This window comes from Mustela putorius, unplaced genomic scaffold, assembly GCF_011764305.1.
Source record: "Mustela putorius furo isolate JIRA1106 unplaced genomic scaffold, ASM1176430v1.1 tig00000698_pilon_pilon_pilon, whole genome shotgun sequence".
In the NCBI taxonomy this organism is placed as follows: Eukaryota; Metazoa; Chordata; class Mammalia; order Carnivora; family Mustelidae; genus Mustela; species Mustela putorius.
Window position 1 is genome coordinate 4,545,486 of NW_025421449.1, and position 27,733 is coordinate 4,573,218.

The window sequence follows — 27,733 nt, forward strand, 5'->3', positions numbered from 1 at the left end:
TTCTCTAGGATTCTGATGGATTCCTGTCTCACATTGAGGTCTTTGAGCTCTTTTTGGTTTATATCCTCTTTGTTCTTTTATATCTATATGGGAGTTATGATATACCTTTTAAAAAAAGATTTATTTATTTATTTATTTGACAGACAGAGATCACAAGTAGGCAGAGAGGCATGCAGAGAGAGAGGAGCAGAAGTACGAAGTAGGCTCCCCACTGAGCAGAGAGCCCAATGAGGGGCTCGAACCCAGGACCCTGAGATCATGACCTGAGCTGAAGGCAGAGGCTTTAACCCACTGAGCCACCCAGGCACCCCTGTGATATACCTTTTTAAAAACAAACTTAAATCTCACAAAGGATTAAAATATGGGTACATTCCTACATATAACTTATCTAAAATATACTTGCAATAGGAAATTGATAAAGATATAAATAGGCAAATTATAGAAAAGGAAATTACATAATCCACCATTTAAATAAAAACATGCTAGATATCCTTAATAACAATTGCAATGAACATTAAAACAATGAGATATCATTTTAACTGCAGTTTAGCAAAATCTGTCTGAAAATAGGAAGCATTGGCAATATTGTGAAGGAAATGGTATTCTCTACATAGTTGATGGAAATATAAATTGGTATAACTATGGAAAGCAATTTTGCAGTTTCCAGTAAATTTAAAATAGTCATACATATAATTCAACAATTCTAGTGGTTTGAGTTAGCTTAAAACTTTTGTAAAGGAGAGGAATTCTAGAATGGTAAAGACCTCTGAAAATCTGCTCCTCCATAAAAACAAGAATGTTGGTGGGCACCTGGGTGGCTCAGTTGTTAAGCATCTGCCTTCAGCTTGGGTCATGATCCCAGGATCCTGGGATTGAGTCCCATGTGGGGCTCCCCGCTCTGTGGGAAGCTGGCTTTTCCCTCTCCTACTCCCCATGCTTATGTTCCCTCTCTTGCTGTGTCCCTCTCTGTCAAATAAATAAATAAAATCTTTAAAAAAAAATGTTGGCAAAAATTGTCAAAATAAGGCATGCCAAAACCACTCAGTGGAGAAAGGACAGTCTTTCTGATAAATGATGCAGAAAACTAATTATCCATATGCAAAAATATCAAGTTGTACCCTTACCTTAAACCACATACAAAAATTAACTCAAAATGAATCAAAGGCCAGTGGTGCCTGGGTGGCTCAGTGGGTTAAGCCTCTGCCTTCAGCTCAGGTCATGATCCCAGGGTCCTGGGATTGAGCCCCATATCAGGCTCTCTGCTCAGTAGGGAGCCTGCATCCCCCTCCCCCACCTGCCTACTTGTGATCTGTATATAAATAAAACCTTAAAAAAAAGGAATCAAAGGTCTAAATATAAGAACTAAAACTATAAAACTCTTAGAAGGAAACTCAGGGGGAAAACTTCATGGCATTGTATTAAGCAATGATTTCTTGGTCACGATACCAAAAACACAAGACAACAAAAGAAAGAAATAGAAAAACTGAGCTCCATTAAAATTAAAATTTTTGTGCAGCAAAAAATACTACAACAAAATAAAAAATGGGAGAAAATTTTCACAAAAATGGATTAATAGCTAGAATATATAAAGTACTCTTAAAACTCAACAACAAAAAACAACCTGATTCAAAAATGGGCAAAGAACTTGAATAAACATTTCCCCAAAGAAAATATACAAATGGCAATATAGGGGTGGAAAAAGATGCTCAGTGTCATTAGTCATTAGGGAAATGCAAATCTAAAACAAAAGGAGATGCCATTTCACACTTATTGGAATAGGTATCATCACCAAACCAAACAAAAAATAATAAATGTGGATGAGGATATGGAGAAACTAGAAGTCTTTATACTGCTGGTGGGAATTAAGTGGTGAAGAGGAATTGAAGCATTCTCACTAAAATGCAGATGGAATAAAATAGATGACAGTATTAACTAATTATACCTTTGTAGCAAGCAATTTGGGAATCTCTACCAAAAGCCTCAAAAAATCCAACACAATCACTCCATAGAAATTTTGACTATGGGAGCACCTGGGTGGCTCAGTCAGCTGAACATCTGACTCTTGATTTTGGCTCAGGTTATAATCTCAGGGTCATGAGATCCAGTGGTGCTTGTCAGGTTCTGCAATCAACAGGGACTCTACTTGAAATTCCCTCTCCAATTCCATCTGCCCCTCCTCCCACATGCTTCCACTCTTTCTTCCTCCTCTCTAAAATAAATAAATAAATCTTAAAAAAAAAAACAAAAGAAAAGAAAAGAAAAGAAATTTGGACTAAGAAAATAACCTGAAATTAAGAGAAAGCTTTATATAATTAAGTACACTGTACAAAATCCACAAAATATGCATAAAAGTAATGTATAGAAACACATTAAAAATAGTCAATTTTAAAATGTTTTACATATTTTCCACCATAATATGTATTTATTGACATAAATTATATGTAATAGATACTATATGTATAGTTAAACTGTAGATATCTACATATAAAATAGAAGTAAATTTTATTTTTTTTAAACCTAAAAAAAGTCTCAGCCATTAATAGAGCTTGCTTTGAATGAAATCTTAGCAGGTGAGGAAGAGATGACCATATGAGTGCTTAAATCTATATAAATATCTGGCTATAGGGCTTTACCTCTCCAGCTGATGGAACCTGCAGACCAACCATGTAGTTTTGCATAGGCCCTACTGGAACAAAAGATTCAGGCACAGAGTAGGCAGCCTCCAATGTGACTTTCAGTAGATTGCCTCCTAAGATCTGTGCTGTGGTCAGTAAGGGTTCTGCCACAAACACTTTAACTTCAAGACTGCACTGCTGAAAAAGAATAAAATTATGCAGCATTTTGAAAATGCCAGAGACCTTCTTACCTCCCCTTTTTTTCATTATCTTATTTGTATCTCATATTACTATTCAAGATAAGAAGGTCAAGTTTATTTCCACATAGAGGATTCAAATAATTTTCTCTGGGTCCCATGAGTTAGAACTATAGCTGAGATAAGAATCTTATTCCTAAGGCAGAGGCCTTTCCCCTCTACTACTGAGGTCACATATGTATACAAATACATATAGAAGAGAGACTGGAAGGTCCTATTTCTGAAATGTTAATAGTAGTTTCACACAAGTGACATTGGGTTGCCTTTTTTTGCCAGTTTATATTCTGTGATGACTTTTGTAATTTAAATGTAGTACTTTTTAAAAATTAGACTCCACCCAAAACTTGCTAGAACTAATATAGGAATTCAGCAAACTCACAGCATATAAAAACAATACACAGAAGTCTATTGCATTTCTATACACCAATAATGAAGCAGCAGAAAGAGAAATCAAGGAATCAACCCCATTTACAATTGCACCAAAAACTTTATATAAGATACCTAAGAATAAACCTAATCAAAGAGGTAAAACATCTGTATTCTGAAAACTATAGAATGCTTCTGAAAGAAACTAAGGCAGGCACAAAGAAATCGAAAAGCATTCCATGTTCATGGATTGGAAGAACAAATTTTGTTAAAATGTCTATACTACCCAAAGCAATCTGCACTTTGTAAGGACCTATTTAGCCAGAGCGACTCCATCTTGGTTAAAAGCCATTTTGTTGTTTGTGCAGTAAAACTTAAACTGACCCTGCCTCCCTCCCCCCAGAAAAACTTATTTAGAAGCAAGTCTGGGAAACCAGTAAAATATGGTCAGCTAGTTCCTACTAACAGAGCCCAGAATACAAGGCCAGGTTGGCCAGTTCTTGATAACAGGGCCCAGAATACAAGGACAAGTCAGGCCAGGTGGAGACATCCAATCAGTAAGAAACATACATACTTTTTCCCTAACCACCAAAGAATGTAAACCCCGCTGTTCGAGCGCCAACCTTGAGCACCAATTCTGACCAGAGTAATAGATTAGGTCAAACAGCTACTATAGGGTAAATTGTAATTCAATTGGCCACCTGCATGTGACCTAAACATGACTACAATCTCATTGGCCACCTATGTGTGGCCAGACTTTTGCTCTATAAAAGGTAGTCTGTAAGTTGGGGAGGGGTTGCTGTCTTCGGAGACAGCCCTGGCCAGTCAGTCTGACTTCTAATGCTTAGCATAGAATAGAGCTTTGCATAACTTTCACCTTGTCTCAGTCTCGTTCCCCTGACCAATCAGTCTAACTTCTAATACTTATCATAAAGTAAAGCTTTAAATAACTTCCACTTTGTCTCAGTCTCATTTTATTTAATAATGGACCTAACACACATTCAATGCACTCCCTATCAAAATAACACCAGCATTTTTCACAGACCTGAAACAAACAATCCTAAAATTTGTATGGAACCAGAAAAGACCCCAAATAGACAAAGTTATGTTGAAAAGGAAAACAAAAGCTGGACACATCATAGTCCTGGACTTCAAGCTACATTATAAAGCTTTAATCATAAAGGCAGTATGGCACTGGCACAATAACAGGCACATAGATCAATGGAACAGAATAGAGAAGTCAGAAAAGGACCCTTGGCCATATGGTCAACTACCTTCTTCAAAGCAGGAATATTTCCATACAATGGAAAATTGTATGGAATTTCATTTCCATACAATGGAAAAAAGTCTCTTCAACAAATGTTGTTGGGAAAATTAGACAGCCACATAGAGAAGAATGAAACTGAACCATCTTCTTATACCATACAAAAAAATAAATTCAAAATGGATGAATGTTCTAAAAGTGAGACAGGGAGATCCAGCAAATTCCTACAGAAGAACACAGGCAGCAACCTCTTTGACCTTGGTCACAGCAACTTCTTACTAGAAATGTCTCCAGAAGAAAGAGAAACAGAAGCAAAAATGAACTATTGGGACTGCATCAAAATAAAGAACTTCTGCAGAGCAAAGGAAATAATTTACAAAACTAAAAGGCACCCTATAGAATGGAAGAAGACATTTGTAAATGACATATCAGATAAAGAGCTAGTACACAAAATCTATAAAGAATTTATCCAATTCAACAGTCAAAGAACAAATAATTCAATCAAGAAATGGGCAGAAGGTATGAATGGATATTTCTTCAAAGAAGACATATGAATGGTTAAAAGACACGTGAAAAAAAAAAAATGCCCAACATCACTCAGCAGCAGGGAAATAAAAATCAAAACCACAATGAGATAGATAACACCTCACACTAGTCAGAATGGCTAAAATTAGCAACTCAGGAAACAGATGTTGGTGAGGAGGCAGAGAAAGAGGAACCCTCTTACACTGTTGGTGGGAATGCAAATTGGTGCTCTGGGAAACAGTATGGAATGTTAGGTCCCCCAATAATGAGTCCGTGATTAAAGGAGCAAGACTGATACAAAGCAAAGGTCAAGCAAAGCTTTATTTCGCTCAAGCATCAAGAATCAAACCGAACGTTTCGGGCCATGCCTCTTACAGAGAGGGCAACCTCTCTCTGCCTCACAGACCAGCTTTTAAGGGCAAAAGCCATGTGGTTGGGCCTGGCCATGTACAGGTGGCCAATGAAATTGTAACACACAGAGAAAGCTGCACGGTCATGTTAGATCACACATAAGTGACCAACTGAATTACAATTTTCCCTAGTAGATATTTGAACCAGCCTATCACCTTGGTCAGAATTGGCACCCGAAAGGTGCCCAAAGGGTGGGGCCCATACTCCTTGGTAACTAGGGAGACAGTATGCGCCCCGCCCCCATCGGATGTCTCCACCTGGCCTGACCCACCCTTGTATTTGGGCTTTGTTACCTGGGACTGGTTTCCAGGACTTGTTTTTAAATAAGTCCCCAGGGGGAAGGGGAGCAGGGACAGTTTAAGTTTTAAACAACAAAGTTATTGTTTAACCAGATGGAAGCACTCTGGCTAAATAGGTCCTTACATGGAAGTTCCTCAAGAAGTTGAAAATAGGTGCCTGGGTAGCTCAGTCATTAAGCCTCTGCCTTCAGGTCATGATCCCAGGGTTCTGGAACCCAGCCTCACCTCCCTGCTTTGTGGGAAGCCTGCTTCTCCCCACCCACCCCGCCCCCGAGTGTTCCCTCTCTCGCTGTGTCTCTCTCTGTCAAATAAAGTCTTTAAGGAAAAAAAAAGTTGAAAATAGAGCTACCCTATGACCCAGCAATTGCACACCTAGGTATTTATCCCAAGGATACAAACAGGTATTTCAGGGGGCATCTGCTCCCCAATGTTTATAGCAGCAATGTCCATAATAGCCAAATTATGGAAAGAGCCCAGATGTCCATCGACTGATGAATGGATAAAGAAGATGTGGTATATACATATACAATGGAATATTATTTGGCCACCGAAAAAAACGACATCTTGCCATTTGCAATGACATGGATGGAGCTAGATATTATGCTAAGTGAAATAAGTCAGTGAAAGACAAATACCGTATGATTTCACTCACATACGGAATTTAAAAAGCAACACAGATGAACACAGGGCAAGGGAAGGAAAAAGAAAATATGATAAAAACAGAGAGGGTGGCAAACCATAAGAGACTCTTAACTATAGGGAACAAACTGAGGGTTGTTGCTAGAGGGGAGGTGGATGGGAGGATAGGGTAGTGGGTGGTGGTCATTAATGTGGGCACTTAATGTAATGAACACTGGGTATTATATGCAACTGATGAATCATTAAATTCTACCCCTCAAATTAATAACACACCATATGTTAACTAATTTGAATTTAAATAAAATCTAAAGTAAACAAATAAAATAAAATTTTAGGGCTTTTTTTTACTAAATATTTGAAAATCATATCCTTTAATATATTTCCATTTTCATAGGTGAGAAAGTATTTCTTGGTAGCATGAACAAGCTCAAAAATTAGTTTTTTAGAAGACCTACCTAGGATTCAATGTTAGTGATATACCCAAGTAGGGCTATCAAGATAGCTCTTGTTTTGTTTTTTTGTTTTTTTAAATTAGACATGAGAAAAATAATTTGCTCGTTTTTATTTGCTTAGAAATCAACATTAAGAAGAATAATTAATATTATTGTTAAAGAATTATATATTCTACTAGTGCACCTGGGTGGCTCAGTCAGTTGAGTATCTGACTCTGGGTTTCTGCTCTGTGTTCTGAGATCAAGCCCTACACTCAATGGGTTCCTACCTTGGGTTCCACACTCAATGGGAAGTCTGCTTGGGATTCTCTCTTTCCCTCTCCCTCCCCTCCTCCTGCCACTTTCTCTCTCTCTCTCTCTCTCAAATAACTTTTAAGGAAAAAAAAAAAGAATTACATATTCTACTAATGAGAAATTTCCAAGTTATGTCTCCAATAGAAATTCTGATTTGGCTAATGTGCTTTTTATTTTTATTTTATTTTTTTTCTGGAAAAACCCCAAATCTTTCATTTTTCTCCTTGCCTGGCACAGCCCAAACTTGAGACTCCTGAGCTTCACAAACACAATACAAATGTTAGCCGCAGGGACCCTTGAACCATCAGGTTAAGTTCAGGCAGGGGAGAACCCTTCCTGAAACTCCTCAAAGTACATCACAGACTGGCCCCCATGTGGCCCTGAAGGTGGCTGAACAACACCCTGACAAGTCTGGGCTTGTCAGGCAGTGAGGGCGGGAAATGAAATATACTTTTCGGTAAGAAAATATTTTTTCAAATATATACATATATACACGTATATATACAGATATAGGTATAGATATAGATATATATGTATATATTCAATGTTTTCACACAGGATACAATAGAAAGAAACTTTAAAATATTTATTGTTGGTGTAGAACAATACAAAGATTACTAAGTCTCCTGCATGAGGATGACCCACAAATTCATGAAACATTCCATATAAGAAATAAATAAAATACAATGTGTATTGGCTGCTAATTATATGCCAGGTACTTTACCACCACATTAGGAATATAAGATAAAGGAGACATGGCCTCTTTTATTATGGGATTCATATTGTAATTCCATGATTTATGATAAATGCTATAATAGAGACTTGTATAAAATGCCCTAGCCAAGGAGCACCAAAGAGGAAGTGAGTAATTCTTGGGGAGGAGGGATGGTGATGCCTAAATTTATGAATAAATAAAAGTTTTCAATTTAGGTAAGTTGAGAAAGGAAAAAAAATAATTCTGAACATAAAAGAAGAGTTTATATAAGAGAATTAAAATAGCATGGTGTATTTTGTTCAGGTGTAAGTAGTTCAGGATTTTAGAATATAAAGCATAAGAAAGGGAATCTGAGAGATGATACTAAACAAGTGGGAGCTTCCTATTATAAAAGCTGTTGCTTGCCTGCTAAGGAATCTGGACCTTAACATGTAAGTAGGAGGGGAATTCATGAACTACATAGTAGTGAAATGGGGTTGAGATGTGATCATATTTTTAAGTCCCCTGGCAAGCAGTGAGAAGGCAAAACTGGAGGGAGGTAAGGGCAGTTACAAGGCTACTTGTAACGTTCCATTGAGAGGTTATAAGGCAACAAAGAGTAGGAATAAAAGGGGGTATAAAAGGCTGGGTATGCTGAAAGGCAGATTTTGGCAGTGGTTTTATTTAGGGTCCAAGAAAGCACTCATACTGGTGACTTAAATAATGAATAACTTCCCCCCTGCAACCCAAGAGTATGAACACAGTCTAAGAAGAAAAGGTAGCCAAAGTCAGAACCTTCACATATAAGACACAGGCAGAGGAAAGAGGTCTGGTGCAGGAACCTGAGAAGGTACAGTCAATGAGCAGGAAAAGAGAACACCAAAGGGAAGAAGATTTTAAGAAAGAGAGGCATTGAAGAATGTGACATCTCGGATCAATATGTCTCTGGAAAGAAAAGTTAAACGTCCCTAAGTTTTCTAACTTGTATCACTCAGTCAAGACAGGGAATACTTGAAGATGAATTGGAAACTCTTCCAATGTCGGGTTTATGTCATTTTATTCTTTGAGTCTCGAGAATAACCAGTGTAGATGCTTAACTATAAAATTAGGGAGAATTCTCAAGTGAGTGGACATTAAGTGTCATATATTTTTTCATTGAATGTGTAAAACAAGTAAACACAGGAATACTATGAGCAAACATCCTAAGGACTAATAATCCATTTGACTAATTTTTCTTCTAAAGATATGTAAGGAAAATCAACATAAGTACATCTAAGTGCATAAGAAGGGAGACTGGACCAGTGAAGGCAGACTGAGCTCAGATACATACCTCTTTCTAGCACAAGTCACATGGAATTACAGAAAGATACTAAATTACACCTTTATATCCAATTAAAAAAAAATAATGCTACAACATCCCTGGAAAAAAAGAAATGCTGTCAGTGCTATCAGTGGACTGCAAATTTATAGGAATCCTAGAAAGAAAGGAAGGAAGGAAGGAAAGAAAGGAAGGAAGGAAGGAAGGAAGGGAGAGAGAAAGAAGACAAATTAAAACAGAAAAACAATCTAGAAGAAACCAACCACAGCCTAAAATAAGAAAGGGAGAGGACCACAGCCGATGTAGGAGTGGATTATGGCAGCTCCAAGGTCAGAATCAACAAGAAGGGACTCCCAGCAATGGTTAATCAGGGAACTGCATTCAGAATAGTTGGGCCATTTGGGCCCTTCTCTCTCTTTTACTTTTGCAAAACAGAAGGCAGTTCTGGTATCTGCTGAAAGTGAGTGCACTTTCACCAGAGTGGCAAAAGTAATGTCCCAGGAAGCTACTGATTCCCAGGAAGAATGGAAAACACAGCCTGGAAGACAAACCAGATGACCACAGCCTACCAATTCAGGCTTACTTTGCCAGAAAGTGTGTTAGGTGCATTCACGTATTATTCAACTTAATCTATCAGGACATAGCTCAAGAGGCATTTCCATGGTTAAGCTTTCTCTATGAGTACCCCTGGGCAAAGTAACCAATAACTACTCTGTGCCCGCATGCCCTACTCCACTATTTAATCACACTGATTATAACCCATGACATGGAGATTATGGACAACTGAGTAGGACTCTAGATTTATCTTTGTTTCCCAGAACTTAACACTGTGAAAAGATTACACTTGGTGAACTGGACTCAACTGAATCGAATCTGTATAAGAAACAGACTTGGTAGACTGAACGACAGGCTGAAAGTCGAGATTAACTCTAATTACCTTTACACCTGACCGAAGAGGTTCTAAAGGCGAGCCTGGCACCGGGTGCAAGGGGACCATTGTTTCAAATGAACTCTCTCCTGCAAAGAGAAAGCAAATCAAGCCATAGAAGGAAGGGTTAGGCAGAGATAATTGTGCTCATCTTTTTATCAAATCCCTCAAATTCACTGAGGCCAGTTTTTGCACTTCTGTGGAGCTAAATTTCATGAGCTTTCCTATATCTACTTTTGAGCAACTCACACATCTGACCTTCCAGTAAAGGAAGAAGGTCCACCACAGCCTGACCAAGAATTAAGGTCTTCTCATCTTTCTGTTTCTTTTCCTTTGGTAAAACTTCAGTCATAGTTACTAGAAAAATCAAAACAAAGAAAATGAGAACATATCTGGGTCATCCATCTGATAATCAGCAAACAAAGCATCATCAAAGAGATTTAAGAGAAATTAACTTGAAACCTGAGAAGGCCCCATTATTAATGACTTCTGGTGGAAAAATACTATTAAAGAGTTGCCTGGGTGGCTCAGTGGGTTAAAGCCTCTGCCTTCAGCTCAGGTCATGATCCTAGGGTCCTGGGATCAAGCCCCTCATGGAGCCCTGAATCAGGCTCTCCGCTCAGCAGGGAGCCTGCTTCCTCCCCTCTCTCTGCCTGCCTCTCTGTCTACTTGTGATCTCTGTCTGTCAAATAAATAATAAAAAAATAAAGTTTTTTTTAAAAAATACTATTAAATACCTATTAAATCTTTTGCATACATGTTATAGTAAAAAACAGAATTTTGGGGTGCCTGGGTGGCTCAGTGGGTTAGCGCCTCTGCCTTCTGCCCAGGTCATGATCTCAGGGTCCTGGGATGGAGCCCTGCATCAGGCTCTTTGCTCGGCGGGAAGGCTGCTTCCCCCTCTCTCTCTGCCTGCTTCTCTGCCCACTTGTGATCTCTGTCTGTCAAATAAATAAATAAAATCTTTAAAAAAAAAAAAAAACACAACAGACTTTACAACATAATCAGGTACACGCATATGTATAAAAGTAACAATTAAAACAAAGTTCCACATAATATTCCTATTTACTAACTGAAAACACTTGAGCATTTTTGTATTCTATTTCATGTAGAAGAAGTCACTGGTCATGGGGTGCCTGGGTGGCTCAGTTGTTGGGCGGCTGCCTTCAGCTAGGCTCATGATCCCAGGGTTCTGGGATCCAGCCCCACCTCCGGCTCCTTGCTCAGCGGAGAGCCTGCTTCTCCCTCTCCCACTCCTCCTGCTTGTGTTTCCTCTCTCTCTGTGTCTCTCTGTCAAATAAATAAAATCTTTATGAAAGGAAGGAAGGAAGGAAGGGAGGGAGGGAGGAGGGAAGAAAGAAATCACTGATCTTGATCCCCTTCAATTTTAGGAATGACTAGAAAGTCGCAGTCTGCAGTTTGAAAAATACTGTTCTAGGTCTTCCCGTTTCGGCTAACATACGACTTAGTACTGACCTTACAGTGATTAATAGAGCATGTTGAAGTATGTACCAGGTTTTTCACTGCAGCATTACTCAGTGTATGTGTTTAACATTTGTTATGAAAAATTTGAAATACACAAAAAGTAGAGCAATTGGAGCACTTGGGTGGCTCTGTTGGTTAAGCAACCGCCTTTGGCTCAGGTCATGATCCCAGAGTCCTGGGAGCTAGTCCCACATTGGGCTCCCAGCTCTGTGGGAAGTCTGCTTCTCCCTCTGACCTTCTCCCCTCTCATGCCCTCTCTCACTCTCTCTCTCAAAGAAATAAATAAAATCTTTAAAAAAATAGAGTGATTGATATACTGAATGAATATCTATATAGCCATCACCTGGATTTAGTTAATATGCTGTCATATTTGCTTCATATTTGCTTCATCTATTCTTGTTTGCTAAAATACTTTCAAGTCAGTTACAGACATCATAACATTTTACCCCTAAATACTAAAGTATACAAATTCAAAATATGGCATTTTCCTACATAATAACAATAACTTTATCAATCTACCAAGTGTATAATAATAAAATTAAGTGTAATTCTTTAATTCATCTAATGTCCAGTCTACATTTAATATTTCTTAGTTATCCCAAAATTTATTTTGTAGCTTGTTTGTTCAAACTAGGATCCAAATACCAACATGTGGTCTCTTTGGATGAGAACATATGGTTTTCATGTTTCTTACATTTCTTTTCACTTAGAAAAGTCTTTTCTGGGTGCCTGGGTGGCTCAGTTGGTTGAGTGACTGCCTTCGGCTCAGTCATGATCTTGGAGTCCCGCATCAGGCTCCCTGCTCTGCAGGGAGTCTGCTTCTCCCTCTGGCCCTCGCCCTCTCTCATGCTGTCTCTCTCTCAAATAATAAGTAAATAAAATCTTTAAAAAAAAAGAACAGTCTTTTCTCCCAGATACATTTTTTTTTTCTGACACTGATGAAGACATCAGGCCAGTTAATTTGCAGACTATCTCGTTTTCTGTATTTGTCTCCCCCACCCCATGGTATTTAATTTGTTTCTCAGTTCTTGTTTCCTACAAACTTAGGTTCATCTTCAGTATTTTTGGCAAAGATAATACAATTTGATAACATACACACCTATGTGGTATGTTATCAAACTCTGTGATCTTTGTTTTCAAAAGCAATTGAAAAATGTTCTTTTTTATTGTCTTTTTTATGTGGTAACATGCATATTAAATTTACCATCCTACCCAATGGTATTAAACACATTCACATTTTTGGTGCAACCATCACCACCATCTATCTCCATAACTCTTTTCATCTTCTAAAATTGAAACTCTATCCATTAAACAATAATATCCATTCTCCCTTCCCCCTGGGAACCACCAGGATCCTTTTTGTCCCTAAGTATTTGATGATATGCCTCATAGAACATTTGTGTTTTTGTGACTGGCTTATTTCAGTTAGTATATTGAACTCAAATTTCACTCATGTTGTAGTATATGCCTGACTTTCTTAAGGCTGAAAAATATTCAATTGTATATATATATATGTGCCACAAGTTTGCTTATCCATTCTGTCAACAGAATGTAGACTCCTTCCATATTTTACCTTTTGTGAATAATGCTTCCATGAACATCAGTGTACAAATATTTCTTTGAAACTCTGCTTTCAATTATTTTGGATATATTCCCATAAGTAAAACTTATAATTCTATTTTTAATTTTTTGAGGAATGACTAGCTTTCACAGCAATTATACCATTTTACATTCCTACCAAAAGTGCATACAGATTCCAGTTTGTCCACATTCTTGCCAACAGTTGTTTTCTATTTTTTTTAACCATTCAAATAGGTATGAGTTGATATCTCATTATAGTTTTGGTTTGCATTTCTCTAGTGATTAGTGATGTTGCACACTTTTTCATGTGCTCATTGGCCATTTGTAGATGTTTGGAGAAATGTCTATTCAAGTCCTTTGCCAATTTTTGAATCATGTTGGTTTTTTTGTTGTTATATTCTGAATACTAATTCCTTATCAGATATATGACTTGCAAATCATATAAGTGAGCAGCTTTTTTACTCATAGATAGGTCTTTTGATGCACAAGATATTTAAATTTTCACTAAGTCCAATTTCTCCCTCTCTTTTTAAGATTTTATTTATTTTAGAAAGAGTGAGTGTGAGCTGGGGTGGGTGGAGGTACACAGTGGGGTAGAATCTCAGGCAGATTCCACACCAACTGCAGAGCCCGACAGGGAGCTTGATTCCTTGACTCCAAGATTAAGACCCAAACTGACCCAAGAGTTGGTTGCTCAACCAACTGAGCTACCCAAGCACCTCTAATTTCTCTCTCTCTCTTTTTTTTCACCTGTGCCTTTAGTATCTTATCCAAGAAATCATTCCCAAATCTAATGTCATGAAGCTTTGTCTTATATATTCTTCTGAGAGTTTTATTGTTTGCAGTCTTGCATTTAGGTCCTTAATCCATATTAAGTTAATTTTCATATATGGTGTTAGGTAATAATCCAAGTTCATTCTTCTGTATAGGGATATCCAGTTTTCCTGGCATCTATTGTTGAAAATACTGTCTTTTCTCATTAAATGGTCTGGGTTCCTTTGTCAAAAATCGTTTGACCCTATGTGTGAGGGGTTATTTCCGGGCTCTCTATTCTGTTCCATTGTTCTATATGTGTCTTTTTGCCAATGCCATACTTTTTTGGTTACTCTAGTTTTGTAGTAAGCTTTGAAAACAGTGTGAGACCTCCAACTTTGCTCCTTTTCAGGATCATTTTGGCTCTTTGGGGGGTTGCTTGGATTCCATATTAATTTTACGATTGATTTTTCTATTTCTGAAAAAAAAATCATGGGATTTTGATAGGGATTGCATTGAATCTATAAACCACTTTTGGTAGTATTGACATTTTAACAATATTAACTTCCAATACATGAATATGGAATGTGTTCTAATTTATGTGTGTCATTTTTAATTTCTTTCTGCAATGTTTTGTAGTTTTCATTGTACAAGTCTTTTGTCTTCTTGGTTAAGTTAATTCTTAGGTATTTTATTCCTTCTGATGGAATTGATTTATAACTTTTCATGTTGCTCACTGTTTGTATATAAAAATACAACAGATATTTGTATGCTGAATTTGTATCCTGTTTTTTTAAATTTCTTTTCAGCATAACAGTATTCATTGTTTTTGCACCACACCCAGTGAGTGCTCCATGCAATACGTGCCCTCCCTAATACCCACCACCTGGTTTCCCCAACCTCCCGCCCCCCGCCTTCAAAACCTTCAGGTTGTTTTTCAGAGTCCATAGTCTCTCATGGTTCACCTCCCCTTCCAATTTCCCTCAGCTCCCTTTTCCTGCTTTTCTAAAAACTATTTATTTATTTATTTATGCATTCAATCATTCATTCATTCATTTAGAGAATGGAGGGGAGAGGCAAAGGAAGAAACGCATGCAGACTCTGTGCTGGGCATGGAGCCTGACATGGGACTCAGTCTCACGCCCCTGAGATCATGACCTGAGCCAAAATCAAGAGTAAGACACTTAATTGACTGAGCCACACCAGCGACCCATATCCTGCTGCTTTATCAAAATTATTTATATTATTTATGCTGGGGTGTGTGTAATCTTTTTAAGGTTTCTACACATAATCATATATAAAACTGATCATATAATCTGCAACAGAGATCATTTTACTTCTTCCTTTCCAACTTGGATGCCTTTTATTTCTTTTTCTTGCCTAACTGCTCTGGCCTGAACTTTTAATATTTTGAAAAGAAGTGAAAGCAGGAATCCTTGCCTTGTTCCTAGAGGAAATATTTTCAGTCTTTCACCATTGAGTAAAGTGTTCATTGAGAAATTTTTATATATGGCTTTTATCATTTTGAGGTAGTTTCCCTCTATTCCTACTTTGCTGAGTGTTTATTTCATGAAAGTGTGTTGAATTTTGTCAAAAGCTTTTTCTCTATCAAGTGAAATATCATGTGGGTTTTTTTTTTCTTTGTTCTGTTTATTTTATGTGTTACATGGATGGAGTTTTATGTTGAGTCATTCTTGCATTCCAAGAATAAATTCCACTGGTTATGGTGCATAATCCTTTTAGTATGCTGTTCAACTTGGTTTGCTAGTACTTTGTTGAGCATCGTTGCATCAATGTTCATAAGAGATATTGGTTTGTAGTTTTCTTATACTGTCCTTGTCTAGCTTTAGTGTCAGGATAATACTGGTCTCAGAGAATGAGCTGGGACATATTTCCTACTCTTCATTTTTTGGGGGGGGGAGGAGTTTCAGCAGTATTGGGATTAGTTCTTCAAGTATTTAGTAGGATTCACCAGTGAAGCCATCAGGCCCAGGACTTTTCTTTGTTGAGAGAATTTTTTAATCACTGATTTAATCTCCTTATAATTATAGTTCTATTAAGATTTTCTTTCTTTAAGGGCACCTGGCTGGTTCAGTGGGTTAAAGCCACTGCCTTCGGCTCAGGTCATGATCCCAAGATCCTGGGATTGAGCCCTGCATCAGGCTCCCTGCTAGCCTGCTTTCCCCCCTCTCTGTCTCTGCCTGCTTCTCTGCCTACTTGTGATCTCTTGTCTGTCAAATAAATGAATAAAATCTTGGGCGCCTGGGTGGCTCAGTGGGTTAAGCTGCTGCCTTCAGCTCAGGTCATGATCTCAGAGTCCTGGGATCGAGTCCTGCATCGGGCTCTCTGCGCAGAGAGCCTGCTTCCCTCTCTCTCTCTCTGCCTGCCTCTCCATCTACTTGTGATTTCTCTCTGTCAAATAAATAAGTAAAATCTTTAAAAAAAATAAAATAAATGAATAAAATCTTAAAAAAATTTTTTTCTTTGTGCTTTAATCTGGTAGTTTTGTGTCCCTAGGAATTTGTCCATTTCATGTAGGTTATCCAATATGTTGATGAGCGATTTTTCAGAGTACTCACGTATACTTTTAATTTCTGTATAATTGGTAGTAATATCCCCACTTTAATTTCTAGCTTTAGTTATAACTAAGAGGATAGGAGACCAGTTCTTTCCAATTTGCATAACAGGAACCTCAGAAGCATCGAGAGATGGCTGTTGACTGCCCCGGAGATTTGGGCGCCAGGATGATGCCAGTGCGTCGAAGTGCACAGCTGGAGCGCATTCGGCAGCAACAGGAAGACATGAGGCGCAGGCGTGAAGAAGAAGGGAGAAAACAAGAACTTGACCTTAATTCTTCCATGAGACTTAAGAAACTAGCCCAGATTCCTCCAAAGACTGGAATAGATAACCCTGTATTTGACACAGAGGAAGGAATTGTCTTAGAAAGTCCTCATTATGCTGTGAAAATATTAGGCTAACTGGGGGTTCCTGGGTGGCTCAGTGAGTTAAAGCCTCTGCCTTCGGCTCCGGTCATGATCCTAGGGTCCTGAAATGGAGCCCCGCATCCAGCTCTCTGCTCAGCGAGGAGCCTGTTCCCTCCTCTCTCTCTGCCTGCCTCTCTGCCTGCTTGTGATCTCTATCAAATAAATAAATAAAATCTTAAAAAAAAAAAAAAGTATTTCCTTAGTCCATCTAGCTAGAGGTTTGTGAATTTTGTTGATCTTTTATTTATTTTTTTTTTTAAAGATTTTATTTATTTATTTGACAGAGAGAAATCACAAGTAGATGGAGAGGCAGGCAGAGAGAGAGAGAGAGAAGCAGGCTCTCTGCTGAGCAGAGAGCCCGATGCGGGACTCGATCCCAGGACCCTGAGATCATGACCTGAGCCGAAGGCAGGGGCTTAACCCACTGAGCCACCCAGGCGCCCAATTTTGTTGATCTTTTAAAAAAAAAACTGACTTTTGGGGCCACCTGGGTAGCTCAGTCAGTTAAGCATCTGACTCTTGATTTTGATTCTGGTCATAATCTCAGGGTCCTGGGATCCAGCCCCATGTTGGACTCCATGTTCAGTGTGGAGTATGCTTGGGGATTCTCCCTCTCCCTCTCCTTCTGTCCCTTCCCCATCTCATGTGCACACGCACACACCCTCTCTCCATAGGAATGAATAACCTTTTTAAAAAACCTGACTTTAGGGGTACCTGGGTGACTCAGTGGGTTGGAGCCTCTGTCTTCAATTCAGGTTATGATCCCAGAGTCCTGGGATCAAGCCCCACATCGGGCTCCCTGCTCAGTGGGGAGCCTACTTCCCCCACCCCTCTGCCTGCCTCTCTGCCTACTTGTGATCGCTGTCTGTCAAATAAATAAATATTTTTTTAAAAATTAAAAACTTAAAAACCTGACTTTTGATTTCATTGATTCCCTGTGTTGTTTTTTACTCTGTAATTTGCCCACTTCTGCTCTAGTTTTTATGAATTCTTCTGTGGATTTTGGAGTTTTGCTTTTCTTTTTCTAGTTCCTTATGTTGTATAGTTAGATTGTTGATTTGAAATATTCCTTTTTAAAAATTTTTGTTTACTTATTTTTAATTCCAGTATAATTAACATACACTGTTATATTAATTTCAGGTGTACAATATAGTGATACAAGAATTCTATACACTACTCAGTGCTCATCATGATAAGCATGCTTTTAATCCCCTTCACCTATTTCATCCATCTTCCCACCCACTTCTCTCTGGAAACCACTGCTTGTTCTCTATAGTTAAGAGTCTGTTTTTTTTTTAATTTGTCTCTTTTTTGTTTGTTTCTTAAAATCCATATGAGTGAGATCATATGGTATTCATCTATCTCTGACTTGTTTCACTTAACATCATATCCTCTAGGGCACTGGGTGGCTCAGTCATTAAGCGGCTGCCTTCAGCTCAGGTCATGATCCCAGAGTCCTGGGATCAAGCCCCATGTTGGGCTCCCTGCTCTGCTGGAAGCCTGCTTCTCCCTCTCGCACTTACCCTACTTGTGTTCTCTCTCTCACTGTCTCTCTCTGTCAAATAAAAAAATAGATTCTTAAAAAAATTATATTCTCTAAATCCATCCATGTTGTTGCAATTGGCAAAATTTCATTCCTTTTTATGGTTGAAATATATATATACACACATATATATGTATATATATAATATATATATACATACATACATACATATACATGCCACGTTTTCTTTACCCATTCCTCTACTGATGGACATTTGGGTTGCTTCCATATTTTAGCTATTATAAATAATGCCACAGTAAACATTGGGGTACACCTAACTTTTCAGATTAGTGTTTTCACATTCTTTGGGTAAATGCCCAACGGTGGAATTACGGGATCATATAGTAATTCTATTTTAATTTTTTTAAATATTCTATTCATTTATTTCACAGCAAGACAGCAATAAATTCATTTATTTCAGACAGCAAGAGAGGGAATATAAGCAGGAGGAGTGAGAGAGGGAGAAGCAGGCCTCCTGTCAAGCAGGGAGCCCAATGTGGGGCTCCATCCCAGGACTCTGGGATCATGACCAAAACTGAAGGCAGATGCCCAACAACTGAGCCACCCAGGTGCCCTATCTATTTTAATTTTTTGAGGAGACTCCATTGCGTTTTCCACAGTGGCTGTTACCAGTTTGCATTCTCACTAACAGTGCATGAGAGTTTCTTCTCCACAACCTCACCAACACTGTTGTTTCTTGTGATTTTTTTTTTTTAATTTGAATGGGCTATACTTTCATGTTTCTTTGTATGCCCTTTGATTTTTTTGTTGAACTTTGGATATTTGAATCTAATAATGGGATAAGTCTGGAAATCAGATTCTCCCCTTTCCCAGAGTTTACTGTCTTTTGTTGTTTTTATTTTTATTTGCCATTGTTTTAGGCTGTCTCTGTGCTGAAGGTCAGCCTGAGGTATAAATTTAAGGTCTTTTCAGGTCTTTTCTGAGCCTTTCCCTGGACATGCATGGCCACTTTCTAGCTTTTCCCCTTACTTGCAGCTGTTTTTAAGTGTCCTGGTTGTTAAGGCGGTTCCTGAATGAAGAAAAAGAGAAAAGGTAAGGGGGGGGGGAAGATGCTGCCTTTACATCTCTTGGTGTTTTCAATAGTAGAAGGGTCTTACTAATAATGGGATGGAGAGAGGTGCAACAACACCTAATAGCCTCTTTGTCTGCACCTCTGTGATCAGAAGCAGCAATCAGCAGAGCACAGATCCACAAGATTTGAAGGACATGTCCTATTAGCTTATCCTGGCTCCAACAAGCTGTGTGCAAGTTACTAGAAGAACACATACATGGCTCCCTGCCACATGTATAGAGAGGTGAGGAATGAGCAGCTTCTACTGTGTTTAGATCTGAAATTAACCAAAATAAACCACAATTTGCCATCCAAATCTTCCCCTGTAAGTTGCAAGCCTTCAACAGACTCCAGAGCTCCAAAATAGTTGTATCAGACAGAATATGGCAGTGCAAGTGTTGGGTGGGTGGGAGACAGATTCCTGGTAATTCCTACTTGCCTACCTTCCCAGAATCTTCAAAAATATTGTTTTTATAATTTTCAAAAGTCTACTCTATCTGTATTAAAGCCACATTTTCTTCTTAACATTGTTTGTCTTCTTGGTTTGGTTTTATTTTGGCTCAATCATGCCAGAAGTTTGTCTATTTTGTTAGTCTTTTAAAACAGGTTTTGTTTTGCAGCTCTTTTCTAGTGCTCATTTTCTAATTAATTAATTTTTGTTCTTATTTCTTTCTTTTTATATTCTTTGGGGTTCTCTGTTATTTTAGTAACTTCTTGAGTTAAATATCAAACTCATTTGCTTTTAATCTTTTTTATGTTAAGAGAACCATTCTATTAAAGATAGAGCTTAACATATACCATAATTAAACAATTTTGTAACCATTGGGCATGTGTCAATTTTTTTAAAAGATTCTTTATTTATTTGACAGACAGAGATCAAAAGTCGGCAGAAAGGCAGGCAGAGAGAGAGGAGGAAGCAGGCTCCCTGCTGAGCAGAGAGTCCAATGCAGAGCTGGATCCCAGGACCCTGGGATCATGACCTGAGCTGAAGGCAGAGGCTTTAACCCACTGAGCCACCCACGCGCCCCTCACTATTTTCAATTTTAACTATTCTGATATGTGTATAGTGCTATCACATTGTGGTCTTGATTTGCATTTCCCTAATGGCTAATGATATTAAACACTTTTTCATATGTTTATATGCCATCTGTATATTCTCTTTGGTCAACTGTCTCTTTGTGTCTTTTGTCTGTTTTCTAATTGGTTTGTCTGGAGTATTTTTTACTGTTGAATCTTGAATTCTTTATGTATTTTAGATACTATTGCTTTGTCAGATTGTGATTTGCAAATAGTTTCTCTCACTCTGTAGCTTTTCATCCTCTCAACAGGGTATTTCACAGAGCAAGAGTTTTTAATTTTTATGAAGTCAATTCATCAGCTTTTTTTTTTTTTTTATAGCTCATGCTTTTGGTGTTAAGAACTCTTTGCATGACCTTAGATCCTCAAGTTTATCTCATTTTTTCCCTTGATGTTTTGTGGCTTTACATTTCACATTTAAATGTGATCCACTTTGAGTTAATTTTTGCATAAGTACAAGACTAAAGTCGAGGTTCATTTTTTTGCACACAGGTGTTCAATTGCTCTAACATCATTTGTTGAAAAGACTACCTCTCCTCCAATTAATTGATCTTGCACTTTGATCAAAAATCATTGGGCAAGGGTGCCTGGTTGGCTCAACTGGTAATGTGTGTGACCCCTGATCTCAGAGTTGTATGAGCCCCACATTGGGTGTAAAGATTACTTAAAAATAAAAGCTTAAGAAAATCATTAGGTATATTTAGATGGATCTATTTCTATTTTTTCCATTGATCTATGTGTCTATCCCTCCACTAAGAGCATATAATTTTAATTAATGTAGTTAAATAATAAATCATGAAATCAAATATAGTGATTCACCCTATTTTATTCTTTTCCAAAATTGTTTTTAATTTTTCTAGTTTCTTTGCTTTTCTATATATATATTTAAAATAGTCTTGTCCATATCTAGAAAAAATCTTTCTGGGATTTTGATAAGAATTACATTTCACCTTTATATCAGTCTGGAGAGAATTGACATCTTAACTATGTTGAGTCTTCGAGTCCCTGAGTACAGTGTGTCCCTCCATTTATAAAGATTTTTAAAAATTTCATTCAACAGTATATAGTTTCCAGCACATAAATGCTATATATGTTTTCTTAAGTTTACACTAAACTTTTCATTTTAAAAAGCAACAGTAAATGATGTATTTTTAGTATTAGTGTCCATGTATTTATCATTAGTATATGGAAATATAATTGCTTTTGTGCATTTACCTTGCATCCTATGATCTTTTTCTTTCTGGAAGTTTTGCACATTTCTTGATATTTTCTACATAGAGAACCGTGTCATCTGCAAATATGAGCAGATTTATTTCTTCCTTTCAGATGTAGATGTCTTTTATTTCTTTTTCTTACTTTATTGCACTTCCAGCTCTATGTTTTTAAGAGTGGTGAGAGCAAATCTTGATTTTTGTTCTCAATCTAAGGGGGAAAGCATTCCATCTTTCACCATTAAGTATAATGTTAGCCTTTGTCAGGCTGTTGAAGTTCCCTCTATTTGTATTTTTCTGAGAGTTTCTATCATGAATTGGTGTTAAATTTTGTCACTTGTTGTTTTGACCAATATGACCATATGCTTTTTCTTCTTTAGACTATGAATATAGTAGAACACATTGATTTATTTTCAAATACTGAACCAACCAAGGATCCCTGGAATCAATCCCACCTCATAATGTTGTATGATTCTTTTTATTTATTGAATTCTGCTTGCTAGTATTTTGTTAGAATTTTGTGTCTATATTCATGACAGATACTGGTCTCCAGTTTTCCATTTGCGTACAGTCTTTGTCTTGTTTTGGTATCGTTGTAACACTAGCATCATAAAATGAATTAAATGTTTCCTCCTCTTCTATTTGTTGGAAGATTGTGTACAATTAGTGTTAGTTATTATTTTTAACTTTTGGTAGAATTATTCAGTAAGACTTTCTGGTTCCAGAAATTTCAAATTATGAATTCAATTTCCTTGACAGTTACAGGGCCACTTTATTTATTTATATAGGATGAGTTGTGATTTGTGCTTTTCAAAATACTGGTCCATTTTCTTAAGAAATTTATGTATGTAGAGTTGTTCTTCTCTTTATTATTCTTTTAATGTCTACCATCTGTGATGTTATCCTATTTCACTTCCAATAGATAATTTGTGGTGCCTTTTCTCTCCCCCCACTCACTGCTTTTGGCCACTGTTCCTGAAGTTTTGTCAATTTTGGTGTTTTCAAATAACCAGTGTGTTACTTGTTTCATTGATCTTTCCCTATTGTTTTTCATTTTATTCCTTTCTGCTTTTATCTTTATTATGTTCTTCCTTCTGTTTGTACTTCTTTTTCTAAATCCTTGAGATGACAGGTTATTGATTTGAGGCTTTTCCTTTTTTTTAAAGTATGCATTTAGTATTCTAATTTTCTCAGCAGTTCTTTAGCTATGTCCCACAAATTTTGTTACCTTGTACTTTTATTTTCATTCAGTTCACTGTATTTTTTTTTTTTTTACTTCCCTTGAGACTTCCTCTTTGACCTATGGATTACTTTAGGGTGTCTTTTTGTTTTCAGATGTTTAGAGAGTTTCCTGTTTTTTATTATTGATTTCTAGCTTGATACTGTTGTCAGAGAACACATTATTTTAGTTCATTCAAATGTGTTGAGGTTGTTTATAACCCAGAATATGGTTTTGATATGTGGTCTGTGGCCTTTTGAAAAGAATGCATATTCTGCTACTGTTGGGTGTTCAATAAATATTTATTAGATATTGTAGGCTGATGGGTATTGTTGAGTTTTCCTATATCCCTGATGATTTTCTATCTAGGTATTCTACAAATTGAGAGAGGGGTGTTTATGTCCCCAACTATAATTGTGGATTTGTCTATTCACCCTTTCAGTTTAATCAGTTTTGCTTCACATATTTTGCAGCTGTTGTTTGGTGCATGTATATATTTAGTATTACTATGTCTTCTTGATGGGTTGTCTCTTTTATCATTACATAATGAACTTCTTTGTCTCTGGTTATTTTCTTTGCCTAATCTATTTTATCTGATGCTAATATAGTCACTTTCACTTATTTGATGAATGTGTATACATGTATCTTTCTCTATCCCTCTATTCTTTTACATAGCTGACTACAGAGTTATATTTCGAGCTTCTTGTGGACAGCATATAGTTAGGTTGTGTGTGTGTTTTTTTTTTAACTATTCTGCAACCTCTTGTCTCTTGTTATATTTAATGTAATTGTTAATATGTTACGGTTTAAGTCTGCTGGGGTTGTTTGTCCTCTCTTTTTCATTTGTCTTCTGCTTTCCTGTGGACTGCAAGAACATTCTTGAGAATTCCATTTTAATATATCTATAATATATCTATATTATATAGATAATATATATTATCTATATATAATATCCATATATATTATATAGATAATACATATTATATATTTAATATATCTATAATACTTTTAAGAGTATCTATTTGTATACCTTTTTTAGTTATTGCTCTAGGTACTGCATTTTATATACATTACTTATTACAGCCTATTACAGGTGTCATCATTTCAGTAGTTGAAGTACCAAAACTACCTCCCTTTATGTGTCTTTACCTTTCCTGTTTATAACTGCCTAAAATGTTTTTTCAATATTCCTGTAGAACTGCATCAGACTGTTATACCTTGTTTCAAGCATCAAACGCAATTTAGAAAACTCAAAGGGAAGGAAAACTTACTTTATTCATCCCAATTTTTATTTTCCACACTCTTTCTTCCCTCCTGGTGTTACTAGGTTCTTTATTATTTCTGTTCTGTTGGGAAAAATTCCTTCAGTCATTCTTTCAGGGTATTCTTTCAGACTTTGTTTTCTTTAATATGAGAATGTCTTAATTTCCCCTTCGCATCTTTCCTCCAGGTATTGGATTCTGGGTGACAGTTCTTTTTATCACTTTGAAAATACTATGCCATTCCCTTTGGACCTCCATGGTTTCTGATGACAAACTGATAACATTCTAAATGTTTTCCTTTGCTTTCAGATTTTGTTCTGTCTTCAGTTTTTAGAAGTTTAATTATGATGTTTCTTAATATGGATTTCTTTGGGTTATCCTACTGAGAGTTTGATCAGCTTCTTGAATCTGTAGGTGTATGTCTCTTGCCAAATTTGGTGAGTTTTTAGGCTTTCACTTCTTTGAATATTTTTTTAGCCCCTCCCTTCTTCTCCTGAGACTCTGATGACACCAATAGATCTTTTGTCATAGTACTACAGGCCTCTGAGACTTTGTTCACATTTTTTTTCTTATTTCTTTTATATTATTCAGATTGGGTATTTCTGTTGTTCTATCTTCCAATTCACTGATTCTTTCCTGTCTCCTCCATTCTGCTGTTGAGATCATTTGCTGAGCTTTTTTTAAGAGTTATTGTATTTTTCTGATCTAAAATTTCCATTATCTTCTGTATCTAAGACATTCAATTTCTCTGCTGAGTCTATTTTGCATGTCTTCAATTGTTCACTGATCCATTATTTTAAAAATCTTTTAAAAATCTTTGTCTAAGAATTCTCATATGTTATCTTAGTGTTAGTTAGCATCTACTGATTTTCTTTTAAAATCCAGTTTGCAATGAATCATTGAACACTACATAAAAAACTAATGGTGTACTATATGTTGGCTGAGTATAATAAAAAAATTTTTAAATAAAATGCTAATATAGTCAAAGAAAATAAAATTCAGTTTGAGATCTTCAGGTTCTTGGTATGATGAGTGATTTTCATGTAATCTTGGACTTTTTGTATGTTATGAAACTCTGGACCTTAAACCATCTGTTTTAGCTGGATTTTTTTTTTTTTTAACACTGCTCCAACAGAGGAAGGAGGGGGGATTTCCCCATTGTCCCCCACTATTAACTCCACTTAGCCTCTATTGATACCTAGGGGGGCGGGGAGACAGTTCCTCATTACTGATGACAAGGAGTGAGAGTCTGGTTCCTCACTTCTTTTCCAGTGATACCACAGTGGGTGTAGACTCAGTACCACTAGGTGATGGTAAGTCTCAACCCTACTTTAGGCTTCCTCTGATACCACTCCAGTGGACAGTAGATGGCATCTTGTTACTGCCAGATTGGGGCAGAAATCCAGGCTCCCCATGTGGTCTCCATTAAAACCTGATGGTAAGAGAGAGGGTTCATGACCAGACAGCACAGAAGCCCTTTCTTCCATCTGGTATTCTTGACCACCACCCAGCTGGGGCAAGAATTTCAGCTTTGCAAGAATACAAGTCTAAGTCCTCCATTCTGCTTGATTTTGAGTGGGGTCACATTTTTTTGTTTGTGGTGTCTGGCTGGTGCAGAGTAGTTACTGAGTTTGTCTTGCAAGGCTGCCCATTTTCTGGTCTTTAGTTAGAGTAGAGGTATCTCTCTCTCTCTCTCTTTTTTCTTTCTTTCTTTTTTTTTTTTTTTTTTTTTTTTTTGGTCTGCACTCATTCATGTTTCCAGGTTGCTGGTTTCTTCAGCATCAAGTCTGGGATATACAAGGCAAAAATAAAACCCAGGCAGCTCACCATACGTCATTCCTCATGTCTCATGTTTCCTTCTTCTTTCCACTTTTCAGAGTTCCTCATGTTTGTTTTACATAAAAAGCCTGAGGTTTGCAGTTGTACTTAGTGAAAGGAATAGGGGAACGTATATATATCCAGAGATTCTACTTTATTAATTTTTTTAAAGTAGGCTCCACGCCCAGCATAGAGCCCGACATGGGACTTGAACTCGTGGCCCTGAGATCAAGACCTAAGCTGAGATCAAAGGTTGGATCCTTAACCGACTGAGCAACCCAGGCTCCCCCCAGAGGTTTCATTTTAAATCCTTTTTGATTGCTAATGACTGCACTTGAGAACATAAATGTATTTCTAAGTATTACTCTAGCTTTTCCCCACAAGTTTGATATTTGGTGTTTTACTATTGTTTGATTCTAAATGCTTTATAGTTTTTCTTATGATTTTTTTCTTTGTCCCATGAATCAACATAAGTGTGCCTTAAAATTTCCAAATGGATTCTTTTTTTTATGTTTTTGTTACAGGTTTCTAATTTTGCTGACTTGTATTTTGATCAGAAAACTAAGTCTGTGTGCCGTTGCTTCTTTGTTATATGGAAGGACTTCTTTTATTGTCTAGTATTTGGTCAGTTTCTATTGTATAAATGTTCCTTGTGTGTATTAAGAAAATATATGTTATTTAATGATTGGCATAACCCTATCATTATTACTTATTAGGAAAGACGTTTTTCATCTATTCAATGGCTAGATACATATGAGGGGGCATGGATTTTTTTTTTTTTTCTAGTCCATTCTTTTTGAGAGTCTTGGCCTGTGGTAAAGGGATTGGTCTCAGTCTCAACTCCCATCTACAGCAGCCCAAGTTCTCTGTTTGTCTAAGACCTAAGCCCCTAGATTGTCTAAAACCTAGCCCCTTATCTTGTCTAAAGCCCAAAACAAGCCCCTTAGCTTGTCTAAAACCTAAGCCCCTAGATTCTGGAGTAATGCCCTTTCCCCCCACACCACCACACACCAATACCAACTGTTCAAGAGCTCCGGGTTTCAGTTTCTGCTTTGCTTCTGGAACAAAAAGCTGGCCCTCTCTTTCTCATGGGTTCAATGACACATTTAAAACAATGGTCCTCTTCTGCCTTTCCCAATTAACATGTCAGGGAGGAACGCAATTAGGACATTGACTCCCCTTATTTGGGGTTGGGATTGACAGAGAGGCACAAAGCAAAGACGAAAGAAGTAGAAGAGAATGATCAGATAGTGTGGATCAGATGGATGCCTCCATGGGTGACTGATTACCAGGTAGGCCAGAGGTATAAATCACTTTTCTGGAGTAGTGCTTCCCAGCAGTCACCAGAGACTTGTTCCTACATGCAGCTTCCCTCCAGGATCCTTCCCTGGCAATCATGAATTTAGTAGTCTAGGGTAGGGCTCTGAGGACTATTTTCTCCCAGAGTCTCAGGTGACTTTTATGAAAAAAAAAAAAAAAAAAAAAAGTTTAGAATGCAATGCTCTAGAATACTGTATGATTCCCAGGACCCACTTCTCTGGGTCTGGGATCTTGGAATCTGGTTTTTGGCAGGTGCCACAGGAGATGTGCCACTAAAAAAATAACAAAACAAAAATGAAGAGTATAGATTAAAACAAAAGCCTTAGACTAGTATACAGGTGTAAGA

The 27,733-nt window shown here is 37.3% G+C and overlaps 1 protein-coding gene across 8 annotated transcripts in view; it reads right to left on the reverse strand.

Annotated features, from left to right (window-relative positions):
- The window catches only part of CFAP70 (cilia and flagella associated protein 70), a 107,796-nt gene that overhangs the window by 76,491 nt on the left and 3,572 nt on the right, over positions 1-27,733 (reverse strand). For 4 of the 8 annotated variants that reach the window (XM_013044312.2, XM_045083472.1, XM_013044311.2 and 1 more), the window contains exons 4-6: positions 10,321-10,419; positions 10,072-10,151; positions 2,634-2,813 (exon numbers count right to left, since the gene is read on the reverse strand). In XM_013044312.2, coding sequence (XP_012899766.1) covers positions 2,634-2,813; positions 10,072-10,151; positions 10,321-10,419 — 359 coding nt within the window. The remainder of the gene's footprint in view (positions 1-2,633; positions 2,814-10,071; positions 10,152-10,320; positions 10,420-27,733) is intronic. The other 4 variants (XM_013044316.2, XM_013044315.2, XM_004769452.3 and 1 more) reach the window with 3 other exon arrangements.